This window comes from Balaenoptera acutorostrata, chromosome 4, assembly GCF_949987535.1.
Source record: "Balaenoptera acutorostrata chromosome 4, mBalAcu1.1, whole genome shotgun sequence".
In the NCBI taxonomy this organism is placed as follows: Eukaryota; Metazoa; Chordata; class Mammalia; order Artiodactyla; family Balaenopteridae; genus Balaenoptera; species Balaenoptera acutorostrata.
This window is the reverse complement of record NC_080067.1, coordinates 13,041,685-13,058,299: the sequence shown is the minus strand read 5'-3', so window position 1 is coordinate 13,058,299 and position 16,615 is coordinate 13,041,685. Positions and strand designations below refer to the sequence as shown.

At 38.0% G+C, this 16,615-nt stretch overlaps 1 protein-coding gene across 1 annotated transcript in view; it reads right to left on the bottom strand.

The window, feature by feature from the left end:
* NEK11 (NIMA related kinase 11) overlaps window positions 1–16,615 on the bottom strand; it is a 289,042-nt gene that overhangs the window by 172,277 nt on the left and 100,150 nt on the right. The window contains 2 exon segments of the mRNA XM_057545576.1: window positions 15,195–15,321; window positions 16,282–16,346. Of these exon segments, the coding sequence (XP_057401559.1) occupies window positions 15,195–15,321; window positions 16,282–16,346 (192 nt within the window).

Genomic DNA, 16,615 nt, shown 5'->3' with positions numbered 1-16,615 from the left:
TAACATATCCATCTAGAAAAGAGTATACATAATTCATGCAGTCAAATAAATAGAGTAATAGAAATTTAATACAAGAGTAGCCGGTTTTGCTTTAGTGTGTGTTACCCTAAATAAAAGTCGTTACCGTGGTAACGTCAAATATAAACATAAACTCAGTCTATATATGATAAACAACACTGAGCTGCTTGAACAAATTTTAAGAAGCATATTATATTAATAACTACTGTTTATTAAGGGCCCATCACATCCCAGAACCTCTATCAGTTCTTCCCAAGCTTTAATATGCATACAACAAATCTCCCAAGGAATTTGTTAGAATGCTGATCCTGAGTATTTGGGGGAAAATTGTGGTTACACTGGAGCATAGTTTCTGTATCTTCCTTGAATCCCCATGTAAAACAGAGCAGCTAGATAGAAAAACTAAAAACCAGGGCCAACATTTTCAACAAAGTTAGGTGACAAAGTGTCTCCTTGAACCTCAAGGTACAAGTACATGGAGACAAACCACAATTGCCACATGACCTGCACAATATCAGCATCTGTGTGAGAAGAAGCAGAGAGAGTCAATGGAGTGATTGAAGGACCCAACAGTAGAAGACCCTCAAAACAGTCAACAGGTACTCACTGAAAAGCACAGGGGGCCAATCTAAGAACAGCAGCTAAAACTCGTAGGAGTTCTGCCCAATCCAAAAGCAGGGTGAATGCAAGAAAACCCTAGGGTAAGGCCTGAAGAGGCTGGAGCAGAAAAGCTCAGGACTATCCAGTAGAACTTTCTGCAATGATGGAAATGTTCTAAATTTCTGACTACAATAACCACTAGCCACATGTGGCTATTGACCACTTAAAACATGGCTAATGTGTCTGAGGAACTGAATTTTTTAAAAAGTATTTAAAAGGAAAAGTGAATGCAGGTGCGCTCACCCCTTCTTACAAGAACACTGGAATCACAACTAACTGCTGAACAACCATCAATAAAAAAATGCTGGAACCTACCATAAAAGACACCCAACATCCAAAGACAAAGAAGAAGCCACAACAAGATGGTAGGAAGGGCACAATCGCAATAAAATCAAATCCCATACCCGCTGGGTGGGTGACCCACAAACTGGAAAACAATTATACCACAGTTCTCCCACTGACGTGAAGGTTCTGAGCCCTATGTCAGGCTTCCCAGCCTGCGGGCCCGGCAATGGGAAGAGGAGTCCCCAGAGAATCTGGCTTTGAAGGCCAGTGGGATTTGACTGCAGGACTTCCACAGGACTGGGGGAAACAGAAACTCCACTATTGGAGGGGACACAAAGTCTTGTATGCACCAGGACCAAGGGAAAAAAAACAGTGACCCCATAAGAGACTGGGCCAGACCTACCTGCTAGTATTAGAGGGTCTCCTGCAGAGGCAAGGGGTGGCTGTGGCTCACAGTAGGGACAAAGACACTGGCAGCAGCCGTACTGGGAAGTACCCATTGGTGTGAGCCCTCCTGGAGGCTGCCATTAGCCCCACAAAACAGCCTGTAGGCTCCAATGCTGGGACACCTCAGGCCAAACAAGAAACAGGGAGGGAACACAGCCCCACCCATAAGCAGACAGGGGATTAAAGTTTTATCACACACAGGCCTGCCCACCAGGGACAAAACCCAGCTCTACCCACCACCAGTCCCTCCCATCAGGAAGCTTGTGCATCCCTCTTGGATAGCCTCAGCCATGAGACAGCAGACAGCAGAAGCAAGAAGAACTACAATCCTGCAGCCTGTGGAACAGAAACCACAATCACAGAAAGTTAGAAAGAATCAAACGGCAGAAGAATATGTCCCAGATGAAGGAACAAGATAAAACCCCAGAAAAACAACTAAGTGAAGTGGAGATAGGCAACCTTCCAGAAAAAGAATTCAGAATAATGATAGTGAAGATGATCCAGGATCTTGGAAAAAGAATGGAGGCAAGGATTGAGAAGGTGTAAGGAATGTTTAACAAAGACCTACAAAACTAAAGAACAAACAAACAGAGATGAACAATACAATAACTGAAATGAAAAATACACTAGAAGGAATCAATAGCAGAAAAACTGAAGCAGAGTAATGAATAAGGGACCTGGAAGACAGAATGGTGGAAATCACTGCCATGGAACAGAATAAAGAAAAAAGAATGAAATGAAGACAGTCTAAGAGATACCTGGGACAACATTAAATGCACCAACATTTGCATTATAGGATTCCCAGAAGGAGAAGAGAGAGAGAATGGACCTGAGAAAATATGTGAAGAGATAATAGCTGAAAACTTCCTTAACATGGGAAAGGAACAGTCAACCAAATCCAGGAGTGCAGAGAGTCCCAGGAAGGATAAACCCGAGGAGGAACACGCTGAGACACATAATAATCAAATTGACAAAAATTAAAGACAAAGAAAAAATATTAAAAGCAACAAGAGAAAAATGACAAATAACATACAAGGGAACTCACATAAGGTTATCAGCTAATATCTCAGCAGAAACTCTGCAGGCCAGAAGGGAATGGCACGTTATATTTAAAGTGATGAAAGGGAAGAACCTACAACCAAGAATACTCTACCCAACAAGGCTCTAATTCAGATTTGACAGAAAAATCAAAAGCTTTACAGACAAGCAAAAGCTAAGAGAATTCAGCACCACCAAACAAGCTAACGTCTAAAGGAACTTCTCTAGGCAGGGAAAGAGACCAGCAACTTAAAACAACCTTGCACATATAGAGACTGCTATATTGAAACTTCACAGGACCAGCAAACCCAAAAACTACAATAGAAACACACACAAAAAAGAAAAAGAAACCCAAAAACCACACTAAAGATGGTCTTCAAACCACAGGAAAAGAGAACAAAAGAGGAAGGGAAGAAAAAAGGCCTACAAAAACAAACCAAAAACAATTAAGAAAATGGCAATAGGAACATACGTATCAATAATTACCTTAAACGTATATGGATTAAATGCTCCAACCAAAATACACAGACTGCCTAAATGGATACAAAAACAAGACCCGTATATATGATACCTACAACAGACCAACGTCAGACCTAGGGACACACACAGACTGAAAGTGAGGGAATGGAGGAAGGTATTCCATGCAAATGGAAATCAAAGGAAAGTTGGAGTAGCAATACTCATATCAGACAAAATAGACTTTAAAATAAAGACTGTTACAAGAGACAAGGAAGGACACTACATAATGATCAAGGGATCAATCCAAGAAGAAGATATAACAATTGTAAATATATATGCACCCAACATAGGAACACATCAATATATAAGGCAAATACTAACAGCCACAAAGGGAGAAACCAACAGTAACACAGTAATAGTGGGGGACTTTAACAGCCCACTTTCATCAATGGACAGATCATCCAGACAGAAAATCAATAAGGAAACACAGAACTTAAGTGACACATTAGATCAGATGAACTTAATTGATATTTATACAGCAATCCATCCAAAATCAGCAGAATACACATTCTTCTCATTTACACATGGAACATTCTCCAGGATTGACCACATGCTGGGCCAAAAAGCAAGCCTCAGTAAATTTAAGAAAATTGAAATCATATCAAGCATCTTTTCTGACCATAATGCCATGAGATTAGAAATAAACTACAAGGAAAAGAACTGTAAAAAAAAGCACAAACATGTGGAGGCTAAACAATATGCTACTAAACAACCAATGGATCATTGAAGAAGTCAAAGAGAAAATCAAAAAATACCTAGAGACAAATGAAAATGAAAGCATAATGATTCAAAACCTGTGGGATGCAGCAAAAGCAGTTCTAAGAGGGAAGTTTATAGAAATACAATCTTACCTCAGGAAATAAGAAAATGTCAAATAAACAACCTAACTTTAAACCTAAAGCAACTAGAGAAAGAAGAACAAACAAAACCCAAAGTTAGCAGAAGGAAAGAAATCATAAAGATCAGAGCAGAAATATGTGAAAAAGAGACAAAACAATAGCAAAGATCAATGAAACTAAAAGCTGGTTCTCTGAAAAGATAAACAAAATTGATAAACCTTTAGCCAGACTCATCAAGAAAAAATGGGAGAGGACTTAATAAAATTAGAAATGAAAAAGGAAATGTTACAACTGACACCATAGAAATACAAAGGATCATAAGAGACTACTACAAGCAACTGTATGCCAATAAAAGGGACAACCTGGAAGAAATGGACAAATTCTTACAAAGGTACAATCTCCCAAGACTGAACTAGGAAGAAATAGAAAATATGAACAGACCAATCACAAGCACTGAAACAAACTGTGATTTAAAAACTCCCAACAAACAAAAGGCCAGGACCTGATGGCTTCATAGGCAAATTCTATCAAACATTTAGGGAAGAGCAAACACCTATCCTTCTGAAACTGTTCCAAAAAATTGCAGAGGAAGGAAAACTCACAAACTCATTCTGTGAGGCCACCAAAACCTTTGGTATTCTATGAGGATACCAAAACCAGACAAAGATACTACAAGAAAAGAAAATTACAGACCAATACACTGATGAATATAGATGCAAAAATCCTCAACAAAATACTAGGAATCCAAATCCAACAATACATTAAAAGGATCATACACCATGATCAAGTGGAATTTATCCCAGAGATGCAAGGATTTTTTGATACCTGCAAATCAATCACTGTGATACACCACACCAACAAACTGAAAAATAAAAACCATATGATCATTTCAATAGATGCAGAAAAAGCTTTTGACAAAATTCAACACCCATTTGTGATAAAAATTCTCCAGAAAGTGGGCATAAAGGAAACCTACCTCAACATAATAAAGGCCATATACGACAAACCTACAGCTAACATCGTACTCAATGGTGAAAAGCTGAAAGCACTTCCTTTAAGATCAGGAACAAACAAAGATGTTCAGTCTCACCACTTTTATTCAACATAGTTTTGGAAGTCCTAGCTATGGCAATCAGAGAAGAAAAAGAAATAAAAGGAATACAAATCAGAAAAGAAGAAGTGAAACTGTCACTGTTTGCAGATGACATGATACTATACATAGAAAATCCTAAAGACACTACCAGAAAACTACTAGAACTCATCAATGAATTTGGTCAAGTTGCAGGTTACAAAGTTAATACACAGAAGTCTGTTGCATTTCTATACACTAACAATGAAAGATCAGAAAGAGAAATTCAAGAAACAATCCCATTTACCATCGCATCAAAAAGAATAAAATACCTAGGAATAAACCTACCTAAGGAGACAAAAACCTGTAATCCAAAAACTATAAGATGCTGATGAAAGAAATTGAAGACAACACAAACAGATGGAAAGATATACCATGTTCTTGGATTGGAAGAATCAATATTGTCAAAATGACTATACTACCCAAGGAAATCTACAGATTCAATGCAATCCCTATCAAATTACCAATGGTATTTTTCAGAGAACAAAAAATCTTAAAATTTGTATAGAGACACAAAAGACCCCGAATAGCCAAAACAACCTTGAGAAAGAAAAATGGAGCTGAAGGAATCAGGCTCCCTGGCTTCAGACTATACTACAAAGCTACAGTCATCAAAACAGTATGGTACTGGCACAAAAATAGAAATACAGATCAGTGGAACAGGATAGAAAGCCCAGAAATAAACCCATGTTCCTATGGTCAACTAATCTATGACAAAGGAGGCAAGAGTAAACAATGGTGGAAAGACAGTCTCTTCAATAAATGGTGCTGGGAAAACTGGACAGGTACATGTAAAAAAAATGAAATTAGAACATTCTTTAGTACCATACACAAAAATAAGTTCAAAATGGATTAAAGACCTAAATGTCAGACCAGACACTATAAAACTCTTAGAGGAAAACATAGGCAGAACACTCTCTGGAATAAATTGCAGCAATATCTTTTTTGACCCACCTCCCAGAGTAATGGAAATAAAAACAAAAATAAACAAATGGGACCTAATTAAACTTAAAAGTTTTGCACAGCAAAGGAAACCATAAACAAAACGAAAAGAAAACCCAAAGAATGGGAGAAAATATTTGCAAATGATGTGACCAACAAGGGATTAGTCTACAAAATTTACAAACAGCTCATGTGGCTTAATATCCTCAAATCAAACAACCCAATCAAAAAATGGGCAGAAGACCTGAATAGATATTTCTCCAAAAAAGACATACAGATGGCCAAGAGGCAAATGAGAAGATGTTCAACATCGCTAATTATTAGAAAAATGTAAATCAAAACTACAGTGAGATATCACCTCACACCAGTCAAAATGGCTATCATCAAAAAATCCACAAACAGTAAATGCTGGAGATGATGTGGAGAGAAGGGAACTCTCCTACACTGTTGGTGGGAATATAAATTGGTACAGCCACTATGGAGAACAGTATGGGGGGTCCCTTAAAAAACTAAAAATAGAGCTACCATATGATCCTGCAATCCCACTCCTGGGCATATATCCAGAGAAAAACATGGTTTGAAAGGATACATGCACCCCAATGTTCATTGCAGCACTGCTTACAATAGTCAGGACAAGGAAGCAACCTAAATGTCCATCAACAGAGGAATGGATAAAGATGTGGCACATACATACAATGGAATATTACTCAGTCATTAAAAAGAGTGAAATAATGCCATTTGCAGCAACATGGATGGACCTAGAGATTGTCATACTGAGTGAAGTAAGTCAGACAGAGAAAGAGAAATATTGTATGTTATTGCTTATATGCGGAATCTTAAAAAAAGATACAAATGAACTTATTTACAAAACAGAAACAGACTCACAGACTTACAGAATGAACTCATGTTTCCCAGGGGAGAAGGTGGGGGGAGAGATAGTTAAAGAGTTTGGCATTGACTTGTACACACTGCTATATTTAAAATGGATAACCAACAAGAACCTACTGTATAGCACAGGGAACTCTGCTCAATATTATGTAACAACCTAAATAGGAAAAGAATTTGAAAAAGAATAGATACATGTATATGTATAACTGAATCACTTTGCTGTATACCTGAAACTAACACAACATTGCTAATCAGCTATACTCCAATATAAAATAAAAAGTTAAAAAAAATCGAAACTGAAAAAAAAAAGTGAATGCAATCCTTCTGCCATATCATCCCAATATACTACCATGTTTTGGGGGAGAGTCATAAAATTTTAGAAACAAAGTTTGAGTGAATTTCAGATCCTGCTCATATCAGCTCTTTCTAATTACTTTCTTCCACAATTGAGCTTTACAACGTCTGAAGGAAGATCAGCTCATCGCCCTCCCCCATGGTGGTCCCATGCCCTACACACCCTAAGCATCTGGCCACAGAAGAACTGAGGACAAGACCAACATCAGGGGGAGAGAGAAGGGAAAGAAGATCACAAGGGGGCAGAGGGTAAATAAAAGGGAAAGATTTTTTGCATCTTTAGCTATTCTTGGGGACATGGTCATAGACGCCATACAAACCATAAAGTCTGGGAAATAAACATGACAGTGTTCAAAGCTGGGTCGAGAAGCAGGTTGGCAACAATGATGAAAGCATCTTTCCACCGCCAACTGTTACTAACTCAGCCCCCCACTGCACAAAGGCTGGATGTGGCAACAGCGTGTGTTGCTCATGTGGCATAAGAGACTTCACACTTTGGAATCTAAAAAAAAGGTACAAATGAACTTATTTACAAAACAGAAACAGAGTTTCAGATATAGAAAACAAATTTATGGTTACCAGAGGGTAAGTGGAGAGAGGGATAATTTGGGAGACTGTGATTGACATATACACACTACTATATATAAAATAGATACTAAGAACCTGCTGTATAGCACAGGGAACTCTACTTAATACTCTGTAATGGCCTATATGGAAAAAAGAATCTAAAAAAGAGTATATATATATATATATATATATATATATATATATATATATATATATATATATGCTGATTCACTTTGCTGTACACCTGAAAGTAACACAACATTGTAAATCAACTATAGACCAATACAATTTTTTTTAAAAAAAGATACTTTACACTTTGAGGGAATGGCTGTGTTCCAACAGCTTTCATCATCTTTGATAGTTTCCGGAGGATCTTTTAAGATGGACAGAGCCTCAGAAGTAGCAGAATACCCCAAATTAACAGAAGGCCTGCCTTTCTCCCATTTTTCTCCACCAGACTTCTCCCCATTCCCGTCTGTTTTCTGTCGCAGACTCTGGTATCACTATAAGACCATCTCTCCTGGTAGATTGCCTACCCTTTGCAAATATCCCTTCCCCTTCCTTCTCCTGGGGGGTGGGCTTCCTTCCTTGTTGATATTGGGGTTGGCCACATGACCTCCCCAGTCTCTGATGTGAGATAAGAAGGGGAAGCTTCACATGCAGGTGCAGATGTAGCACAGCTCCTGCTCTCTTAGCACTAGGCAGGCTCATTCCAGACCAGGACACAGTCTGAGTCCTGGACCTGGGACACTGGAGCAGAGGCAGAGCAGGCTTGCAACCTGGAGCAGAGGCTCAGGTAACCTTCAGTCCTCGTGTAACGTGAAAATGAAATACATTTTATAAGTACCTGAGATTTTTGGAGCTCTTTGTTATTTCAGCAAAGCTGACTTATATACCATCCCCTTGTTTAACAACGTTCAGCAGCTTCTCATCCCGCAGAATGTAAAGTCCAAGCTCCTTTGCATGGCTCCATGGGTCATTCACCACGTGAACCCTGACTGCCTCCTCAGCCTCGTGTATTTATTGCCACACCCCCTCTGCCACACACACACACACACACACACACACACACACACACTTCATCCTCAGCTAGTCAGAGGACACCGAGCATTACTACACTTCCATGTCATTACAGTGCTCCCAGGGGCTTTCAGGAGTCAGAGAAGGCCCAGGTCACTTGCAACTACTTTCAAATTCTCAGCATATTTTCTAAAATGAAAAAAATACCAAAACAGAGTTTCAAAAATTATGATATATTATGAAAATTTTACATTTACTAGATTAACACCTTTAACATATATACACTCATTTGGATATAACTGCAAACACATACATTTGAGGCCCATTGTGAGGGAGAAGGCTGAGGGGAAATGGCTCTTTGGGCCAGCTTCTTTCCCTGTACAGTCCACCCCTCCTCCCCCAGTGGGCATCCCCTACCTTCAGTCATGGGCACTGGATCTTTCTGCCTGAAAGGCATTTTGTCAAACTTTTCTCCATCCTTCCCCATCCTAAGCAGCATTATCCACTCTCTGAGACTGTAGCTGATGCTCTGCATCTTCACCCTAGCAGTGAACCACTCACTCCTTTATACACCAGAGCCGTGTACACACTCCTTGTATTGCATTATAACAACATATGGCAATTTGTTTATGTCTGCAAATCTTTTGAGGACAAAGACCAGAACTTACACGTCTTTTTTTTTTTATTGGAGTATAATTTCTTTACAATGTCGTGTTAGTTTCTGCTGTACAGTGAAGTGAATCAGCTATATGTATACATATATCCCCTCCCTCTTGGACCCCCCCCCACCCCATCCCACCCATCTAGGTCATCACAGAGCACTGAGCTGAGCTCCCTGTGCTCTACAGCAGGTTTCCACTAGCTATCTATTTTACACATGGTAGCGTATATATGTCAAACCTAATCCCCCAATTCGTCCCACCCTCCCCTTCCCCCCCAGGTCCACACGTCCGTTCTCTACATCTGTGAAGAACTTACACGTCTTGATGTTTCTTTCTTTCTGTGAACAACCCATGGGCAAGAGGTAAACTGGCTTTCTGGGTGGAAAGGTACACCCTGATTTGTAGCATTTATTGATTTCTGTGGGGTTGAGAAGAGATGTGGATAGCAGAGCCTTGCGAGCTGGTCTGAGCTGGCTGCCACATGCCGCTGAGTTATGCGAGTGATGGAGAGATGGTGCTGGAGTCTGAAGGTGGTCCAGGGCTGGGATGAGCGGGAGAAGGGAAGCCAGGAGGAGTGGAGGGAGAGTCTGAGGCACATGGGAAAGCTGCTGGTCCAGTCTCTCAACTGAGGCCCAGGTTCTTGGGATCCATCCATCAAATGCACCTGCAAGGAGAGTACCAGACTGTTTTCCTGGCACAAGCAGTGTGGCCTCCTCTCCAGCCATTTCTTGAACTTCTTAAAATAAAGAAAATGAACAGTGCCAACTTGTCGTAATGGAGACCCAGACTACAGGCTGTGTCTCAACTCTACCTATTGTCCTCCTGACAAAGCCCTGTTCTAGTCACCACTATAAATAATAAAGCACCTCAAAACTTAGTGCCTTAAAACAACAATAGTCAGTAATTTTGCTCATGAGTCTATTCTCTCAGAAATTGACAGGGAGGCCTTGAATCTTCTCCCCACGGCATTTGCTGGGCAACCTCAGTTGAGGCTAGAAGATCCATTTCCAAGTCTCTCACATGATTGGCTGATTGGTGTTGGCCATTATGTAGAAGCTCAGCCAGGGTTAAAGCCCAGAGGTCTCGATTCCTTCCACACTGTACTCCCAGTGTGCTACACAGGCTTCCTCACAACACCATCGTTGAATTCCAAGAGCAAGGATCTCAAGGGAATCAGACAGAAGCATTGTCAACCTTTTATGACCTAGAGTCAGAAGGCACATAGTAACAATTTTGCCATAATCACAGTCTTACCAAAATTAAAGGGGTTTATTCACTAGGTGAATAAACAAGCAAATAATAACAAGCCTCAGAGAGGTGGGGGAGTGGGGAGAGTAAGTGTCCAGAGTTGCTCCAATATATCATCTAAAATGTCCAGTTTTCACCAATTACGAGACATGCAAAGAAACAGGAAAGAATGATCCATACATGGGGGAAAACAGCAGGCAATATAAACTACTTGAGAGAGCTCTGATGTCAGATTTAACAGAAAAAGATTTCCAAGCAGTCATTTTAAATATGTTCCATGAACTAAAGGAAACTATTTAAAGAAGTAAAGTATGATAAAATGTCACATCAAATGGAGAATATCAGTAAACAGAGAGAAATTATTTTTAAAATCAAATAAAAATTCTGGAGTTGAAAAGTACAATAACTAAAACAAAACATTCCCCAGAGGGGCTCAACAGTAGATTTTAACTATTAGAAGAAAGAATCAGTGAACTTGAAGATAGACTGACAGATATTATGCAATCTGAAGAACAGAGAGAAAAATGAAGAAGAATGATCATTGCATCAGAGCATGTGGGAAACCAGAAAACACACCAGCATACACACAGTGGGAAGACCAGAAAGATGGGAAAGAGGGAAAAGAGGAGAAAAAAATACTCAAAAAAAGAAAGGCTGAAAGCCTCCCAAGTCTGATCAAGTTTGATGAAATATGTTAATTTACATGTCCAAGAACCTCAACTAACCCCAGGTAGGATAAATGCAAATCCACACCTAGATACATTGGGTAAAAATGCTGAGACAAAGAGAAAATCTTCAGAGAAAACATTAAGGTCTTGGTTGAATAAACTATTGTGTCCAGGAATAGAATACTATGCAAACATTTAGATGATACGTAGATATATTTTGTTGCTACAGAGCAATGTTCTATTTTGCTAAATGAAAAAAAGCAGGTTATAAAATTATACATAGTGTAATTATTTTTTTGGAGTAACAAATAAACTTAGATGGGTACATGAAGAATTCAGCACATTAAATGTCAATCACAGAGTAAGAGCTCCACAGAGGGTAGCTATTCCTGGTTCTTTTGCTGCTGTTGTATTATGCCCTTTTAAAAATCCACCAGTCCAGGCTAACATTATCTGCAGAGTTTGTATCAATCATTTCATGCTCATCATTGAAAAAATATATTAATACTCAAATTTACTGCCGCTGACTTAAGTGTTTCCCTATCTCAGCTTCTGCTGAGTGAAAATAATGATGCCAGTCCTCACTCTCCAAGAAGCCTCACTCCCCAGGAAGGTGAAGCTGTCCAACAGTTTGCTCTGAAGCCACACAAGAAGTGCCCAGAACATGGGCAGGTGAGAGCTTCCTTCACCGAGAGGCAGCTGATGGGGCTGCTGGCTGCCAGCTACTTGAGGCCCCACATTAGCTACAGAACCTGCTGTCAGGTTGGCCTGTTTCTCCCTTTTCCTAAATCCGTCACCAGAAAACAGGCTTGTTTTCCTCTCTACTCCCTTCCCCTGTCTACCCTGGGAATGCTCTTCTGTGAGGATACTTTCTTAGTCCTGGCAGACCAGGCAGGTGCTGGTTCCTCTTTGTTTTCTTCCACCTGAAGCTAAGCCTTGTCTAACATTTCCATCCACAGTCACTACACTCTGACTCCAATGTTGGGTGTGAACTAGACTCCTCCAGTGTCCCCTACCCAGTCAACTACCATACCAGACCCCTGAACAAAACTTTGAGAGCATCCCATTATACTTTCCCCACCACCATTAACTCCACTTAAATCACCCAAAGAATGTATGGCTATCTGGTGACCTCTCACAACATGACAAATAAGGCCAACAATGAATACTCTGTTTCCTTTCTGCTTAATTACAGTACCATTATTCCAATAGTATTGTCATTGTCCTTTATTTGTTTCCCCTACAAAAATAATAAGATCTAACTATTCATAGTTTAAACCAATTTAAAGAACTAGTCTAGGAACCCAACTCATATATTACATTTTTCCTGTGGGGGAAAAAAATGTTCAGCAATAGCTTATACAAATCAGCCATGTTCAAAATATTGTCCTCAGTGAACCTAATTATCCTAACTTTCCAAATAATTGTTTATAAACTTTTAGATCCTAACTCACTTTTAAGAAAGGGACTTCCTGTACTTGATTGCTGTAAATAAATGAATCCCAAAAGTTTTAAGCAGGTTGCAGAAGGAGGATAAGGTTACATATGGGCGAGCATTAACAGATGAAAATATAGTTAGTATTATAACAATTCTTCTTCTTTAAGCATTATAAATAAATATATACAGCCATTAGTGCTAACGCAAAACACCTGTCAATTATTAGGATTGTTTCCAATCCTAAGACAATATTCCACAGTAAACAGATGCTACACATCTGTTCAGTGGATTCAGTGGAAAAATTCTCAACCCGATTCAATCTAAATTTTCTAAGAGTGTCTCCCAAAGATGACTGACTACACTTATATATCTGCCACTATAATTTATATTTCTCTGTTATTCTTTCCACTTTAGGTTCAACAATAGACGTTTCATTACCAGATAAGCCCATTTTGATTTGGATACAACCAAGGTAATTACTAAATTCATAATAAGGTGGTTATTTGGGGTCATGATGATGATGAATCCTTACCTAGAACTTGCTGAGTAGTTGGTAATCTCTGCAAAGAGAGCTAACCTAATGCTTGCAAAAATATATTAAAATTCTCCTGCATTTCTATATTTGGAAGGTGTTGGCTTCTTTAAGTTTTGCCTGAGTCAGATATCATTTTTGTAAGCCTAAAACATTATAGCAATACTGTCTGATATTCCTATGATTCTTCATGCAATACTAGAAACAGTTTTTTGTTTTATGTTTTTGGTTTTTTTTTTTTTTTAAAGAAGTAAGACAGACACAACTGAAACAAAAGACTCTATGCCCTCCTCTCTGTGGGCTCCTTTGCCTCGGTTTTCTAGGTGACGTCCATCCGATTTGGCAAGCAAATATAGACACCTGTCAAAAGGAGTCAACTTTCTTGCTATACATAATTCCAAGACTTAAATGATGAGCTTCATAAAATTAATTTACTCTTCATTCAAATGACATGATGTAACATCTTCCTGAGATACCATGTAAACTTAATCATGAAGAAATTTTATATTTAAATCTATTTTAAAATGTCCATAATAATAATAAAAATAAGTGTGAAGAGAGATTTAGGTATGTAACTCAAATTCAATCCAAAGTCCAAGATTAGTTTTTCTCTAACTGGAGAAAGGTACACCAAAAAGAGCAAGAAGATTTTTCCTGAGGGTCAGGAATCCTATCACTTTTGATTTTATACCCTAAGGGCTATTGAACAGCCATGGGCAAATAGTAGATGTTCAATAAAGCAAAGTGTAAAGAAACTCATTCATCTGAACATATATTTGTGGGTTTTTTCTGGTTTTTGTTTTTGTTTTTGGAGGGAATCAGGGAAGGTTGTGACTGAGAAAAGATGATAGGTGAATTGGAAAAGACCACCAGGGGGGAAACTAGTTAACAATGAAAAAAACCACTGAAGAACCTAGAAATGTATAATACCAAGAGTGATTGAAGGGGCAGGATGGATAGGGATCTGCCCCAGCCAGACTTAATCGTGACAGTGTTCTCTCCCACTTGGGAGGGACCACAGCAAGAACAGGAATAATGACCTTGTTGAAAATCCCAAGGCATAACCCCTGCTGTGCTTATTTTTCCCTAACCAGAGAAAAGGTAACTTTCTACTTTATCTTCTTTAGAAGAATGAAGTGGGCACAATATTTCACACTGCTCATCTTTGAAAGCTCAGAACTACTTTAGTTGATTTGCATACAATAATTATTTACTTAATTAACAAGTTCTCAGCTAAATTGTCCTTTCAACCCTTAACAAGTTGAAAATTATATAAGATTCCTCTTCAAAGGAAAGGAAATTTTCCCCAATTAGGATCTATTGCTATCAACAGAATACAATTTTCCACATGGCTTCTTGCACTGAGATTTAAACTGGTTCCCCAAAGAGGAAGGAGAAATTCCTTTGGAACAGAGCTCAAAGAAGCTGAGAAATCTCAAATGTATCTATCAGCGAAAACCCAGAATTTTTTTAATTTAAGTTGATCCTTAAGGCTAATATCTTTAGTAAAAATTCTTAAAAGCAACCAGAAGACAAAAATTAAAGGTAAGCTATATATTCCCCACAGAGGTGGAAGTTAACCTTAAAAAAAAATAAAGCACAGTGTTTAGAATTACAAATGCTTTATGTAATAGACTAGCAGAAACATATCAAAATTTAATGTTTATAATACATTAGGAAATTTCCCTCGTGGTTCAAGGAGAAAAAAATCTAAACCAACCAGTTAATCTATGAATAAAGAGAATTTTTGAAATCAATTTAATGGGATATATCAAGTTTCTAATCCAAAAGACCTTCTTTTACACTGCTCACAGAATAACTAATATTTAAAAGGGATAAAAGTGAGTGTACGTAGTAAGTAAATGAGCCTAAAAACAAAATGCACCATCTCTCAGGGTAGCAAATGAATAAGGCACCTGGACCAGCCCATGCACACTCACCAGATATCCGACTTTGTGTCATAGCCTTGGTGTTTCAGAGCCTCCGGGCTCATATAATGGGGAGTTCCAGTTAAAGTGGTGGCTAGATCACAGGATCCCCTTAAGAGTCGAGAAACTCCAAAATCCCCTTGAAATAATAATTTTTATGAATACTTTAAAACACAAAAATCAGTACTGTGCTGGAAATTAACAACTGTCTAATTTGACAATTTTAATATGCAATGATTCATACCATTTTAAAGGGAAAGAAAAGTCACACATTTTAAATTATACAATACTGGTGAATAGCTTTAAAAATAAAAGCCTTATAGGAGAAAGAAGACTTTGAAGACAGGAAAGTGAATTATGTAAGCTAAAACGTTTTTTCTCGAATTATGGAAAACCAGCAACTTGAAACAAAAAGCTATTTCAAGTCTGAATAACAACAAACAGAATGATTCTGGAAGCACTGAATATAATGACTTGCACTTTTATCTGAGGGGGGAGAGTTTGTTCTTCATTTACAATAAAGAAATTTTAAACAAAAAACCTGAGACTTTTCAAGAACATGTCTATAAAAATTTGAATCTATCAGCTTCGGTATACTTGCCTAATTAGTTGCATGATTTTATGTTTCCCCCTCTAAGAACACCTACATAAGATCAAACAATCCAGTAGCTGTTATGAGTGTAGGTACAGTTCTAAAGGAGAACTAACTATATCAACATTTTAATTATCTGTGATAACTGCTAATTGCTTGTGATAAAATAAGTGGGGGAGTGGGAAAACTGTAGTAATCAAACTAGTAAAACAAGTCTAATCATTTATTAATGGTTAGTGCATGGCATGGAATAGGAACTCAGAAGATATTTGTTGAATCTATGTAATATGTAGCAAATGTTTTATACCTCAGTTTATATCAGATAATCAGAAACAAAATAATTGGGTTTTTTGTTGTTGAGCACAACCAATCAAGAACAAAAATTTAGTAAGTTTGAATAAACCAATGATTATTCTAACACTTTTAGGTACTTTATACTCCAATTTGATATATTAATAACATCTAGAATATACTCTCTCATAGAATACATATTTCTTAAAATCTTACCAATTTTAAGTAGATTATTTTTTAGAAATATATTCTTTGATTTCAAGTCTTGATGAAGTATCCTCCTACAAAAGGAAAAAAAGGATATACAATTTCATGCAAATATAAAATTTTAAAATCCAAATATAAATAATATATATGAGTGAATGTGAAGTGATTCACACATAAATATACACTCCCAGAGATATATCTTTCAATGTTCAAAAGCTTCAAAGTCACAACATTATCTAATTTCACTAAGAAAATCAGAGTTTTAAAACAAAGGTTTTAAAGACAGAGAAACATGTAATTGAGAGAAGGGTGATGTGCTTCCAACTATTTCAATAGGCCAGAT